The sequence below is a fragment of the Cyprinus carpio genome, chromosome B23 (assembly GCF_018340385.1).
Source record: "Cyprinus carpio isolate SPL01 chromosome B23, ASM1834038v1, whole genome shotgun sequence".
Classification (NCBI taxonomy): Eukaryota; Metazoa; Chordata; class Actinopteri; order Cypriniformes; family Cyprinidae; genus Cyprinus; species Cyprinus carpio.
This window is the reverse complement of record NC_056619.1, coordinates 13289562-13304562: the sequence shown is the minus strand read 5'-3', so window position 1 is coordinate 13304562 and position 15001 is coordinate 13289562. Positions and strand designations below refer to the sequence as shown.

The following is a 15001-nucleotide window of genomic DNA, read 5'->3' as shown; positions in this document are numbered from 1 at the left end:
CTGCATTTATTTTATTTTATATATATATATAAAAACAATAATACTAAAAAGATTAATACTATTAATTAATTTTACAATTTAAACGAAATGTTTTCTATTTTAATATATTTTAAAATGTAATTTAATGTGATGGCACATGTGTTCAGTGTCACATGCATTCCTTCAGATCCCATAGAAATCTAATATGCTATCATTTTAATATGTAAAAATTTATCTATCTATCTATCTATCTATCTATCTATCTATCTATCTATCTATCTATCTATCTATCTATCTATCTATCTATCTATCTATCTATCTATCTAATCTCAGGTCTGCAATAACCCTTATTTCTTTAATGCAGTATCAGGGTGAATTAAAATAAGTGAACTGGAGTCACATGTATAAAATATGAATTTATTAAAATAAATTAATAGTGGGTGGCATGCTGTAAATCATTACCTCTGTGTCTAAACTAAAACAAACATTAAAAATGTTTTTCTACATTTATACACTGGGTAAATTTTAAATCTAAATATCAAATCTAACACTAGATGGCACAGTATTTTGCATGTCATTCCATAACAGGTAACAGATTCCATAACATATGTGTAAAGCCAGACATAATGTACAGTGTGCTTGCACAGTCAGACAAAGGTTTTATATTATTCACCAGCTGCATGAATGTCCATGTTTAGTTCATCCGTGTTTTTCCACTCTTAATTAAAATTACAAAGTACAGGTTTTAATTTAAAAATAAGAAAATGCAGAAAAAATAAATAAAACAACATTTCAGTGCAAACAAGTCCTTACATATCTAGTTTTTTTTTCTTATATACAACAGGCATGTTTTTCTAAAAGAATGTGCTTTCCTGAGTGCATAAAGTTAATAAAACACATTGTTTAGTGTAGTAAAAATACCTCATTATCATGGATTTACAATGAAATTTAATAATGTAAATCGACCAGTTTTTTCAAGCTTATTCACTTTCTCCCAACATCACAGTGCAACATTTTTTTCTGTGGTATCTGAAATTTGCCAGATAATCATCGAAGTCTCTCATAACAACACACTCTCTGCCCTCATTTTCTGACAATATTGCAGCTTTTGAGCTCATAGAAGAGAACGTATGACTGATTGGACTGAAGCTTCTCCTCTGTTATTTCACCAACACTGTGAAAGAAACAGAGCATTAATGTTTACACATTTTCCTCTGCTGTATGAATTAAATGAAATACTATTTTTTTATTACTATAAAAATATCCTAACATTATCAAACAAACAAGTAATATAATTTGTCTATATTATCTGTAATAGGAGCAAATTACTATTCTTGCATGTCCTGAGAAAACTGGCCTTTAAATACCATTATTTTATATTAAAAAAGGTCTGCACCCACCATGAGTCATTATAGTAGCACCAGCCCTCCTCCTCTCGACATGCAGCTGTGTAGTGACCCATATTTACTGTGCCTGAATGATTGCATACTGCATAAAGATCATATAGCACTGGACCTGAAAGCAAACATTCAGTTATATTTGATACACCTCTGCACATAACAAGAACCAAAATTTATAATGCGCATGATACTTGTTCAGGTATTAACATCTCACCACAGTCAACAGGTCCAAATGGCCCTAAATCCAGCCCATTCAGGGGGAAAGAAACTGGCACTGTGCTCTTTGAGATTGAGTACCTTGACATGGCAAATCGATTTAAGTCTGAGATGGGAAGTTAAGTCAATGTACCTTTAGTAAAGCATGTTCTTGGTCACAAGACCTTACACTTACTGCTCCACACCACAGATATTCACCATCTGACTAACTGAAAAGGATACGTATTACGAGGATTCTAGGGAACCTTTGGATGGACAGTCTCTTTGTGCTCTCAGTGCGACGGTTACACCGCTCACACATCTAAGAAACATACACATCCATGGGTATCAGTAGAAATTCCCATTTTAAATGCAAGCAAAAACTGGCCATGCTTTCCACTCACTGGTGAGTTTTCTTGAACAAGTTTTTCCTCTTGTGAAAATAGGTCTAGACACTCTCTCAGTGTGACAGTTCGTCCATAATCACTCTTCTGCAATACACACAAACAAAAATGATGACACATCATCCGGACAATGCCAGAAGGTGAGGACAGGGCCGGGAAGTGTTACCTTTGGGATGGGGAGTGACAGGTCACAAAACACGTCAAAGGTGTTGGAGTAATGGGAGCAGACTGAACAGTGCAAAGAACTGCGCAGCTGACCGGAGAACAAATCTGTGACAGAGGGGGAAAATATTTGAGCACCAGGATTTTAAATTGACAGAAGTAAGTGGGTTTATTTTTTATTGTATTTACTAAATAATCAATGGACTCAAACAATAAAAATATACATTATGATGATGATCGCAATTATATATTTTATAATGTATTGAAAGTTTAATGGTTAAATGGTTCTGTGTATAAAAAAACAAAAAAAAAAAAACAAACGTAAGCATGAATAAGGTGTTATGCAAACAAAACAGTTGTCATGAAACTCTAGATGCCACAAACTGATAGGTCTTTTACATGCAATCTAGAATTCATATAATTTACTACATGACGAGCTGATTGGTCGCTGCTGATTCTGCAGCCAATAAGACTGCTTGCTGAACATTTAAATCAGGGGTGTCAAACTTAATTCCTGGAGGGCCAGAGCCCTGCAGAGTTTAGATTCAAACCTAATTAAACATACCTGATCCAACTAATCAATCCTTCAGGCTTATTTGAGAACTACATGGTATGTGTGCTGGAGCAGGGTTGGAACAAAACTCTGCAGGACTTCGGCCCTCCAGGAATTGAGTTTGACACCCCTGATTTAAATAGTCGGATTCAGGGCTTGCTGTAAGCTGGTCCTGTAGAGCACTCCACCTCCCCCAGCTCCACATGTCTATATCTGCTATGGGATTTATATATCCATGCAAAATTGTTCATTAAATTTATTGTTAAAACTGATTATTATCATATCATTATTTTAACAGTGTTACTGCTTACCAACAATTTTACTGTCATCCCTGTCAAGATGCCTCTGCCACATTGCAAAGGCCTCCTCTGAAATCCTGCAGGAGACAATGAGTGATTTAAAGGCTCTAAATGACTCGAGATACTGTAAGTTTGTTTCTTTCATGATCTGTCTCTTTGTGGAGTACCTGAATCGTGTGTATGTTGGTTCCTTCATTTCCATAACTGCAGGACGTTTGGATGGACGACGGTTGATTTCTGTATGAAGCCTGTCCAGGAGGAACCGCAAGAACTCCTGAGCATCCTGCTGACTGTGTGAGTGAGAAATGAAATGGATAGATTATTTGTCTGCAAAATATTATATGCATAACAACTGAGAAGGATATCTCTAAACACCAGTACCCTAGCACATATTTGAAATACTGTGTTTATCAGAGAAATCTGAATAGATATCTGTAATAATTTGTATTGAACATACCTATAGCCACTGAAGTAAGGCACTGAATCTTTAAAGACGTGATAAAACTTGCTTGGATTCACTGTGGTTTCCCCACCATCACATTCCCACAAGCCAGCCAAAACTTTAGAGAATTCTACAATAAAGTCATCAACAAATATATTTAAGAACGTAGATTAGTAGAGGAATGCCTGATTTTAAAATCATTAAATTGATAGATAAAATGTAAAACAAAATCATTCAAATAACTCTTTTTAGCATTATTTTTAAATAACCATGCAGCCCCAAACCACAAACCAGATTTTGATTTGCTGTATACCACTTCACCCCTTATTAAATAACAGCTGAAGTGTGTTTACCATTCATAAGCACAGGTTCCTGGTTGGAGTGTTTGTCCTGAAGGTAAGTTCTCATCAGACAGTAGTCCCGAAGACTACGAGTGTGAGAGAGACACTGGACGATGGCATTAAGGAAACACTACAAACAAAAGAGAACATCTGAATATGTATGGGAGAGATTTTTTTCTTGAAAACATAAGCTTAAAAACCTGTGCTTGAATTAGAACATACAGTATTTCCAACGTTACGCAGTCCAACTTGTCCATTTCCCAGTTGCAGCTCTTTCTATAGGAGGACAAATGACAACAAATGACTGTCAGTGTGACTTCCTCAATTACATCACAAGTGGCAACAGGTTTGCCATTTACTATTCCTCCTGCAGTGACTGAGTGTCCATTTATAGGTCTATGATCCAATTATAACAGAGGGAAGACACTATCATATATGACACTGAGGTTAAGTCCAGATATACTTAACTCGAGGTGAGCACCTACAAGTGCAAAAACACATGTATTTTATGCTTTTTTTATAGTAATTATTAATATGGTTTGCAGTTAAGCTAAGCCTGTTGTTTCCAGCAAATATGAGTTAACAGAATAGGCATATATATATAATATATGCCATGTGTCAAACACACTAATATGGCAGGTTTCAGACAGAATGTCAATGGCATAACACTGCTTCACCTCATTGTCTGTCACCAGCAGGAGTCCCATGATGGATGTGTATAGTACAGACTTTGAAATGTCCACGTTTTCTGGCTGAAGGCCATTTTGAGTGACTAAGTTTCGGCACAGGGCCTGACACGAGTTGTCCATTGCAGTGGATTCAGCTCTTGGCATTACCAAGTTTGCATGCCGCGCAGCCCTGCCAATGATCCTATGAATGAAATCATGAATAATGAAAACTTCTTTGAATATCTTATTCATTTAACAAGTACCTTGATCATTCTGTTGCTAAAAACTTTGGTTTGTGATTCAGTCGTGCACTGTAGCATGAATATTTATTATGGTCACATCATATCAGAATGATGATGACATTTTATATTCAGTCAAGACATTTTTTTAAAAAACAAAAATTAATCAAAGGCCATACAGTCTGCAACATTATCTGTTTTAACTGATTTTGACTGACTATTTCCCATGTAAAGCGAATAAATAGAGAAGTGGTAATTCACTTGTCTATAGAGTTTAGTTAATTTAAAAACATTAAAATAGCATTTGTTTACTCACCCTTCAATACAGTATGGTCTCCACTTTTTTTTCAGTGAGAATCAGTGTTTCTATCCAAACATCAAGCCCAATTTGAAAGTATATAAGCGTTACTGTGTTCTCATTACACAGCGGGTTCACCTGTCTGTCCTGTCGCTGTGTTTGTGAACAAGCTTTAATCATGGTTAATCTTTCCTCTCTCTCTTTAGGACCTTCTATAATTAGCCATGTCTTCGCCTTTGCTTAAGAACAGCTTTGACACTGAGAGGAGACATTGTCTGCACGCTACTCACAGTCACTATAGTAAACTACAACTGCCAGCAAGTTATCAATAATTACTTAATGTATGCTAGTATCAGTCTTAACTATGTATTAGTAGGCGAAAATGGGGGTAGTTGTCACACTAGGAAGTTGTGGAAGTCAAAATCGCTGTATCTTATTTTGAGTAAAAAGTTGACACAAGTGTATGTTGTCTCTAGCTGTGGTTTTGCATGCTTATGTATTCATAAAATATACTTTAGCTTCATAATTCAGTGCAATATTGTATTTTTGTTGATCATATTTTCTTGCCAAATAAAAAGGGGGTTCATACAATAATTGGCAGATGACAACATGACTGAGAAATAGTATCAATAAAAACTAGTAAAAGTGAAAACTAGCACTAATTAGGAAGTTGTGGCCTAATGTTTAGAGTGTTTGACTAACCCTAAGGTTGTGGGTTTGAGTCTCGGGCCGGCAATACCACGACTTAGGTGCCCTTGAGCAAGGTACCGAACCCCCAACTGCTCCCTGGGTGCCGCAGCATAAATGGCTGCCCACTGCTTCTGGGTGTGTGTTCAGGGTGTGTGTGGTGTCACGGTGTGTGTGTGCACTTTGGATGGGTTAAATGCAGAGCACGAATTCTGAGTATGGGTCACCATACTTGGCTGTATGTCACGTTGTCACTAATCTAATAAGTGAAATTAATGTTAGGAATATTCCTGCTTTGATATAAATAAATAAATAAAAACTAAACAGGTCCACTTTTATGGAAGTTGTCAGTTTATTGAAAACAAAACGGGAACGATTATGCACTGAAATGAAAATGGGAACGGATACCTTCTGGCATATAAGTGGCACAGAATATCTATAAAGCCACTGTGTATAGCTGTATGTATTTTTGAGACTTTGGGGCCCCCTATAGTTAAATGAGTCATAATAACAGTGGAGTGCATTTATTGCTGCAGTAAAGCTATCTGCCTTTTTATCCAAAATTTCATACCCGCTCTCTAAAATTACACACTTCTACAACAGAGATATGAGGGGAGTGTTGGAAAGAAGCCGCTCGCCATGTTATTCACCGCACCATCAGAATGATTTTTAAAACGGACATTTCAAGGTAAAACATAAATACAGTTGATTTATATCAAGAGAAAATAAGCATTTAAGCTATACTCAGGTTATATCAGTGAAAGACTTGCAGAACTGTTAGCCCTGATGCTACCAAAATGCAGTGACAAAAATCCTGGACTCATCTAAGATTAGTTACCGTTCAGATTGCACAAATGTTGTTGTTTATTAACTATATGAAACAGAAATGGTGAGCAATTTAAAAGAATGAGGAACTGAGAAATGGTTCCCAAGGCCCATTGCCTAGAACATATATTCAACAAACATCACACAGTATTCTCAATGTCAAAAAACAAACCAAAACAAACAAAAAAAAGGTTAAGCACGAAGCATAAATCTAATAGGAAATATTCTCCTTATGAGACATCTGACACCAACAAACATCCACATGTGAAGTATACAAATATAGCTACATGACATTATTCTCACAGTTTCTAGACAGGGTGTAAGACACCAACTGTGTGTTGTCCTGAGAAAGTCGGCTGTCACAGTCACAATAACAGTGAAACTCTGTGTCTGTGAATGAACCATTCAACTGGAAAGCACCGGTGGCCCTGGTCTATGTGTCTGGCATCTCCACATCAGAGTTAAGGTTGAGTTCAGCGATGTTGTTATAGAGTGCAGGCTCAGGGCTTAAACGCTCGGACGGTTTGCAGTGGCTGCCTTGAGCCTGTCTGTCCCGTGACTGGACCATTGCTTGGCGCAGACATGAAATCCATTGCTGCTTATTGAAGGAGTCATTAGCCTGCAGGCTGTGGGATTGAGGCTTGGAGCGCCCTGTGGCACTCACGCGAAAACAGTTCTTCACTGCGAGGGAATTAGAAATAAAATGTGGAATTAGAATTAAGTGAAAGCAATGTCAAATTAAATGCATATAGAATTACAAATTACAATGCATGCATTATAAAAGCAATAGTAAATCAAAATTAACTTATTAATATTATTATTTTTAAAATTATTTTAAAATACAGAACATTTTAAATATTGAATAATTTAGAAATTAATATTAAAAATTTGAACAATTTATGTTGCCTGTAAAAAAAATTAAACAAAACTAAAAAATAAAATGCAACCTGGTTACCTTAATTTTTTTTAAGCAATTGATTAATCAAAATGAATTTTTTTTTAAATATTGAATATTATATAATAACATAAATGAAACAATTTGCTGCTGTTAAACAAAAAAATAATATTATACAATAACAAAAATTTTTAAATATTGAATATTATATAATAACATAAATGAAACAATTTGCTGCTGTTAAACTAAATAATCGGTTTATTCAATTTCAATGGTAATCATTTTATTGCAATCCTTGTATGCATCATATGCTTTCAACTGAAATAAATAAAATAAATAAATTATTATAAGTGTAGGATGCAGTGCTGCTACCTTTGTCATTGCCCGTGAAAGCCCCACGAAAGGATCCAGAGCTGCTTGGCTCTCCATCAGGTAGGTCCTCCAGATGGAGGTGAGCAGCAGGGAGGGGCTGACGATATACCTGGAACTGGACTGGTCCTTCCCTATCCTGGGCCATCGGTCGGGTCAAAACCAATACCAGCTCAAAGAGGAACACATGCAGCTAAAAGAGAAGAAAAATAACAATGAAAATATCTTTTAGGATTTAAACAATTTAAAAAAATTAAATTATTTGAAAAAAAAAAATATAAAATATAAAAAATCAATAAACAACCAAAAACACTCAGTTACCTGTCCTTTAGTACTCTTCAGTTCACCATGGCAGTATAAAAAACGAGAGGCCTGGATTTCTGAAACCCTCTGGCTGTCTTCTGAGTAGCACAGCCCCCGTCTGTAAAACTGACACTCAGCCTCTCCAGTTTTAAGATTGACTTCTGTTATAATCCTTTGGATTAGTTCCATCTGAGGTAACAAGAAATAAAAGGATATACTAGCTGCATTGTTACAACATTAGGTGGCAGAGAGTGTTGCCAAGTCTGTGGGAATTTGGCTACTTTAACACTCATTCTGCAGGATGTTTTTCATGGTTGAAGTGACCCCAATAATGTGATATTTAGCCCCTGGAATGTGACTTTTATCAGGGGAACCCCACCAAAAAAATTTGCATTTTACCCTCCAGAATACGATTTTTACCGGGGGGATACCCCCTGAAAAGCAAATAGGCGGGTTTTACTGTCAAAATCTGGCAACCCTGTTGGCAGGTCCTGAAAAGTGAATCACTGAATCACTCAACCAATTGCTTATAGGCAACAATATAGGTAGCTGCATTGCATCTTAACATCCTAGCATACTACACTTTCTATTTCTCCAATATATTTATATGGCTTAATGTGTGAATAATTTTATCAGTCACTCAACCATTTTGTTCAAAATGTTAACTGAGTACCAAATGATGCAGTATACACCATGCACTTATACTCTATGTACTTGTGCACCATGTAATCAACCATGCAGGGTTATATAAGGTTATTTTGTCATTAATAGCCCCTCCCACTTCGCAAAGTAATTAAAGTTGTGACAGTTGAATGCATGAAGTGTCCAACATTCCACACTTAGTTTTTTCGGTTATTTAAGTGCATCATCCGGGTACTTGGGACGTACCTAATGATTAATTTAGGAAGAAGTAACTTGGATCCATATCCAGTGTTAGTATGCTATATGTGAAAGCATCTAAACTCACCGCATGTGGCAGCGCTTCCTCATCCGGATGCTCAGGCGGAGTGCTCTTCTGAATCTCTTTTAACAGCAGAGGATATTTCACCAGCCTGCTGCGAGGCAAGTCTAAAAAGTTCCACAGGTCTAGCTTTCTGCTGAAGGACGACTCTTGGCACAGCCGCAGGAAATGCTCGACCCGTTTGTCCTGCTTCTTTTGATCGAGCAGAGCTTTTGCCCCAACCTGGTTACAGCAGTAGGTGATATATGCCTCCAGACATGGAAACTATGAAAAGACAGCAAAGAGCTTATAACCCACTCAAATGTTTATTTGAAGTTCGGTGGGTGAAATTTAAGGCCCGTTCACACCAAGAACAATCTTATTTATTTACTACTATTAATAAAACTTCAGTTATATATGTATTATATAGATAATTGAAACTTCACAGTTTTGTTTATCATCCTCGATGTGAATGGGCCTTTAAGGCCCGTTCACACCAAGAACGATAACTATAAAGATAACTATAAAGATAACTATAAAGATAACGATATTAGCGTCCACACCAGCGAACGATATCTTCTGTTTATTCTAAGCGCACGCTCGTCTGCCGCTTTAAGTTTTCGAGCGCGTTACAGCAGGATGGATTCTGATTGGCTGTCAATTTTTTATCGTTCATCAGCTGGAAAAAAATCATTTTGAAAGTGATTCCAACGATATCGTTTTTCTTTGTCTTTATTGTTATAGTTGTGGTGTGGACGCTGCTGTTCTTTAATACTGAAAAGGCATGATTTAACTATATCTTTATCGTTATCTGTATAGTTATCGTCCTTGGTGTGAACGGGCCTTTAGAGTTGCATCGATAATAGAAGAGGCAATGTTTTAAGAAAAATGGACTACAACAATGTTTTGTTATCTTTACACGGTGGTAAGCTGTCAAACATAAGACTGACCCAGTCCATCATGGTCGGGCCGACCTCTTGCACGGTCTTCTCTGCTCCACGAAGACCTTCAAGACGAGCTAAAAGATCTAAATGCACAGGTAAATAATTGTGAATACACAATTATATCTCAAAGAAACAACTACAAAGAGTGCACTAACATTTACCTTCATGAAGGGGTATTAAAGAATCAAGGGTTCCAAATATCTGTCCCAGCTCGCTTTCTGTCATGATGTCTAATTTCAGCATTGGTTCATAATACACCTGTCAGGAGAGCTGAAATGAAATTCACCCCATAAAGACAGTAGAAACAAACCTGCTGAATTCTGCACAAACCTTTTTCACTAGACTTAGATCCTCAATGAGCTGTTTCTCGCCCTGGGTTAACTCATAGATTACCTGCATGTAAAGAAAATAAAGAGGTAAATAATACATAAATGAAGGGTAAAAACTGCACAAGGTAGTGTTAACCTCATGAGGCCTTACATAAGTAGAAAATGGCACAAATTCGCACACTGTTATTACTGTGCTACTGTCACAAGCTACCAGTCAGTTTTGGCAGTGTGTGATGGAGCCTTTCAGAGGAAATTCTGACACTGAAATAGAGAACATGGCTTTGTATACCAGCTCACTTCCTGTTTCACAACCAAGGCCACGGAAAGCTCTTTAAAAAGGTATTAAGGTACACAAGCCAAAACTACCAGTCTGATGCTTTAAATTGTAACTTATTAACAAAGAACTGAATTACATCATGCAAAAAATAAACTTTAAAGTGTATGAAGCATGTCTCTGTGTTGTGGTGAAATTCAAGCAGTTTTTCAGACCTCTTGTCTCTTGATCTCTTTGGTGCTGAGCTCGTGGCTCAGACTGTCGACTGTATCACTCCACAGCTGGCTGTTCCGCCGGCGTGGAAATGAAGAGGCCTTCTGACGTGTTCTGATTGGCATTGGGGGCAACGGCCGGGCCTCTGTCCGGAAACTGATAGAACGCTGAGGAAAATAAACAAACGTATATTAATATCAATATATGCATATACATATGTGAGATGGATGAGAAAAGCCGAGTGAGTGCATGAAGAGGTTTACTGTACCTGTATGGACTGGCCCAAGCGTTTCAGTGCTGGGGTCTTCACCTGTGTTATGATACCAGTGACTGAAGCACTTTTATCTACTGGTTTGACTCTTTTGTTACATGGACCCTAATGTAAGGCCAACAGCAGAGAATAAGAGTCAAGGTTAAAATCTGCTTGTAACATTATGTTTTAATGTATCGTGGAACATTAAATATCTAGCATGCAACACCAAGGCATTCACTGAAACTGAAAAAGTTAACTGATGGTTCAGTAATGAAATTTGAGCTTTATGAGACTTTGATCATGATGTTTTGACATGATGTTAAGGTTTATAGACCGTTACTGTGCTGGGCAGAAATGTACTAGAACAAGGATGCATATTAATTTCTGTACCTCAGAATCTTGTATGTGGTCACTGATGGGAAAGTCATCGTCTTCCTGAAAGAGACATGTAATGTAGCACAGATGTCAGCACAAGCATATAACCACAAGCAGATGAAAGCAGTAAACCTATACGCTGTTTGAGTTTATTCCACCAAATATCAGTAAATACATCAGTTACAGAACAATAACACAGAACACAAAGACTTTCACTCACAAATCAGTGTGTGTGTGTTTTTTCAGCTACAGCCACGGTTATGTTAAAATGAATTTGGAAGCATTTTCCAGCATTCATCATTTATTTTTTTACTCAGTTTAACCCTTACCACAGACCAAGACATTGTTACTAAAAGAAGTCATAAAAAATCAATCAGAAAATTTGTTTAAAAAACTGATAATCTGAAAAATTATAATCATAAATCTGTAAATTATATCAAAATCTGACGATTTATGATGTAATTTCCAAACTAACATTTTTTTTATTTCAAGAAGTTTTAGAACTTATGTAATTTGTTAACAAGGAAAATGCCTTTTTTTGCATCAATTCTAATCAAGCTGCAATTTTGAAAAGTATTCAAAATGTGTGAATGGCAATTTATTTATGGTACATTAAATTCTAACTATAAACTTAGCCTTAGCAAAACTAGGCCATTTCCACAACGTCATTTTCACCACCGAATATGAATTTGGAAAACATATGGTTCTGGTCCTAGATTTGAATTGGTTTTACAGTATTGAAGCTGTGCTGTATTTCCAGCCTATATTAACAGCTTTCACCTGTTCATTATTTCAGGTGTTTTATTTCTAAAAGTCCACAAGTGCCAGTATTTGCAGAAACGGCGACAGCGGCAAGTGAAACTGAACCGCTATCATTCAGAGTGTGTGCATGTAGCAGATTCAGACAGGAAACGGAGTTGTAAAGCTTTTTTCTTTTCAGCTTTTTCCTCACAGCTGAGCACAAGTTGCTTTATTCTTTTACTGTAACCTTCCTTCATTTCTCTTGAAAGATGAGGGCTCTTTTCTAGATGTCTTGTGCAACTGACCGGGAAAACCATGGATTGTCACCTGGTCTCAACAAGTTTCCAGTGTAGAGCACAAACAGGTAGACCACCTTCACCATGTCAGACTCTTCAACCCGCGTACATTAATCTTCACACATAATCATTGAGTGAGTTAAAACGTATAGGGAAGAACTTTAACCGCTGAGTACATTATCTTTAGATCATCGAAAGACTGACTAACAGGAAATATCGTGGCTGTTTTTGTAACAGATGCTCAAACAATCACATTCAAACATCTAGTACTCTAGACTAGACTATATCAGAATGATTTACAACATACTTAGATCATGCATGTTGCATCTTATATTATAGATAACAACTTACACAGTCCTCCAAGATTCGGGCTGAATGCTCAGCATCACTACTTGGGTCTTGTTTTCTTTTTTTCTGCTCAGAAACCAACAAATAACACATTGGTGTTCCTCAAAGGAGCGAGACCTACAGTTTAAGGTCTGTCCATCAAAATATGCATAGGATCTATTACCAAAATAAACTTACCCCTGTGATTTCTGACAGGTTGGCGCATGTGAGGAGCCTGTCTCTAGATACAGGAGACCTGAATAAGAATCAAATAAAGTGGAAATGTGACACTGAAAAAGACATGAGTGTATTATCTTAGGTGTATGAACCAAATGATTATCTGTTAGTTCATTAGTGAACAGCTGTTAGATTTTGTGAGTTTATAGGCCACTACAGCTGATCAGAATGACAGCTTAACACCAAAATGTCATTTAGTTTTATAATTTGTGAAAAAGTCATACCAGGAAGGTGATGTATCAACCTCCGCCTCTTCAAGTTCCATCTTTTCCTCTCTCATAGCATCTCCAAATGTGTTTATGAAAAGAAACCGCAGTAACTATAAGAGTATTACATTAAAAAAATCGGACCATAAATCTTAGAAGCACCTGGTCCCACTTTTTAAAGAAAAGACCAAAAAGATAATGTGCACTCTCTCCTAGCCCTCCTCTCTTCCTCTTACACTTGCATGTCTGAAACCACATCCTGTGTCAGAAAAAAATGTGTACTTCCTGTTGTCAGGCAGAATGAAGACAAATCAACCTCTCTTAACATCTTGACAGATCTTTGAGTCTCTGTAATTACACTAGCCACATATAACTGAAGAGGACGGAAGTTAAAGCAAATCTTCTGACCCATTTGTGAAAATAATACAGTGGTGTCTACTGCTCAGTTGATTAGGTCATGACTGGCTCAGTATGATACAGAAATGATGCGAACTTTGGCTCGTCTTGTAGCACGTCAGGAAGAAAACATACAAAGCTATGGCCTAAAGCAAACATTTTTTTTTTAATTTTTAATCAAATGTCTAGGAAATTAGGTGCTTAACCTTCAGAAAGTGGTGATGGTCAACCTCAGGAGGTTAAATATGCTAGTGGTTTTCATTGCTATGCATTTACAAGTTTTGCTAAGTTTAAGACATCTGAATAATGTAAATGTAGTCTAAAAACAGCAGTCACGCAATAATCATTTTAGGACCAATGTTAGTTTGTTAAAGAAAAATACTTTTTTTCTGATAGTAACAGGGAGTAATGGTTGAGCTTGGCAATGCAGTCAGCAAAGTGGATAATTATCTGGATATTTACTGTATTTGAAATGCTACTTTAGATGCTAGGTCAATCAAAGTCAAATGCTTAAAAAAAGGTTAGGTTTAAAATTTTACCTATTTTTGAAAAGTGGCATAACCACATGAAGTGTACCCACAAGCACTTGAAAGATAACAACCTGCAGAATGATTCTGTAATGTGATGAGAGCAAACTTGTAAAATTAATACAGCACCACAAACAAGGTTTCAAATGTGTAGCACACAGTGCCAGCATCACACTTTCAGCTTTGCAGGAGGGATAAATTCAATAGAAAAGGGGGGTAGAGTATAATTTAGACAGAAATACAATGGGACAATGTGCTATAATTTGAAGGCCAGTAGGAGTTGAATCATTTAATTGACAGTAAAACTGTGACTCAGAGCACTGTGCAACAGCCAAGCTGTGGTGAATTTATATCAGAAAGGTTAATGTCAAGAAGTGGCCCAGGTAAGTGGCTCTCAACACAGCGCATAGAAACAATTTTCTCCACAACTGGATAAAATCCTATTATCTAGATTCAAAGCCTTGATCCTAATCAAATTTTGAACTACACTCCTTATTTCTGCCATTTATTATTGACATAAAATATGAACGATTAGAACGTTTATATCCATGAACAGCAAATATATTTAAACAGACTTTTCTATAAATAATGAAACACTCCAAGTTGAAAGTGTACTGTGCATCTTACCAATTGATATAGTCCTGATAGCCAGTCTGATTAATTGCAGATTCTATTAACTTTATAGATACATTTAAAAAAAAAAAAAAAAAAAACGTAGCAAAGAAAAGACAATACAGCAAGAAAATGTTTTCAACTTTATTCACTAACACACTAAGTGCTCCCATTACAGAGTAAAATCACTTTTTTTACTGTAACGTTTTTTGTTTTGTTTTGTAGAAATAAAACAGAAATTAATACATAATAAATTTTACACAAGAAAAAAA

At 36.4% G+C, this 15001-nt stretch overlaps 2 protein-coding genes across 2 annotated transcripts; both read right to left on the bottom strand.

Annotated features, from left to right (window-relative positions):
• Nucleotides 1-382: 382 nt before the first annotated feature.
• LOC109111292 (ubiquitin carboxyl-terminal hydrolase 21-like) lies at nucleotides 383-5206 on the bottom strand. Its single transcript, XM_019124233.2, has 13 exons — nucleotides 4999-5206; nucleotides 4453-4645; nucleotides 3998-4051; nucleotides 3788-3905; nucleotides 3450-3564; nucleotides 3160-3282; nucleotides 3005-3069; nucleotides 2145-2248; nucleotides 1979-2065; nucleotides 1818-1896; nucleotides 1594-1701; nucleotides 1380-1494; nucleotides 383-1153 (listed from the first exon to the last, which is right to left on the bottom strand). Exons 2-13 carry the CDS (start codon nucleotides 4606-4608, stop codon nucleotides 1063-1065), a joined length of 1215 nt encoding a protein of 404 aa, XP_018979778.1. The 5' UTR covers nucleotides 4609-4645; nucleotides 4999-5206; the 3' UTR covers nucleotides 383-1062.
• A 789-nt stretch (nucleotides 5207-5995) lies between these two features.
• Nucleotides 5996-14733, bottom strand: LOC109110903 (rho guanine nucleotide exchange factor 3-like). The gene is made up of 13 exons (XM_042750515.1): nucleotides 13213-14733; nucleotides 12950-13007; nucleotides 12776-12838; nucleotides 11403-11447; nucleotides 11028-11135; nucleotides 10762-10926; nucleotides 10274-10336; nucleotides 10105-10201; nucleotides 9950-10026; nucleotides 9027-9284; nucleotides 8077-8248; nucleotides 7760-7951; nucleotides 5996-7173 (listed from the first exon to the last, which is right to left on the bottom strand). The coding sequence occupies exons 1-13, from the start codon at nucleotides 13266-13268 to the stop codon at nucleotides 6926-6928; spliced, it is 1602 nt and encodes a 533-aa protein (XP_042606449.1). The 5' UTR covers nucleotides 13269-14733; the 3' UTR covers nucleotides 5996-6925.
• Between the last annotated feature and the right edge of the window lie 268 nt (nucleotides 14734-15001).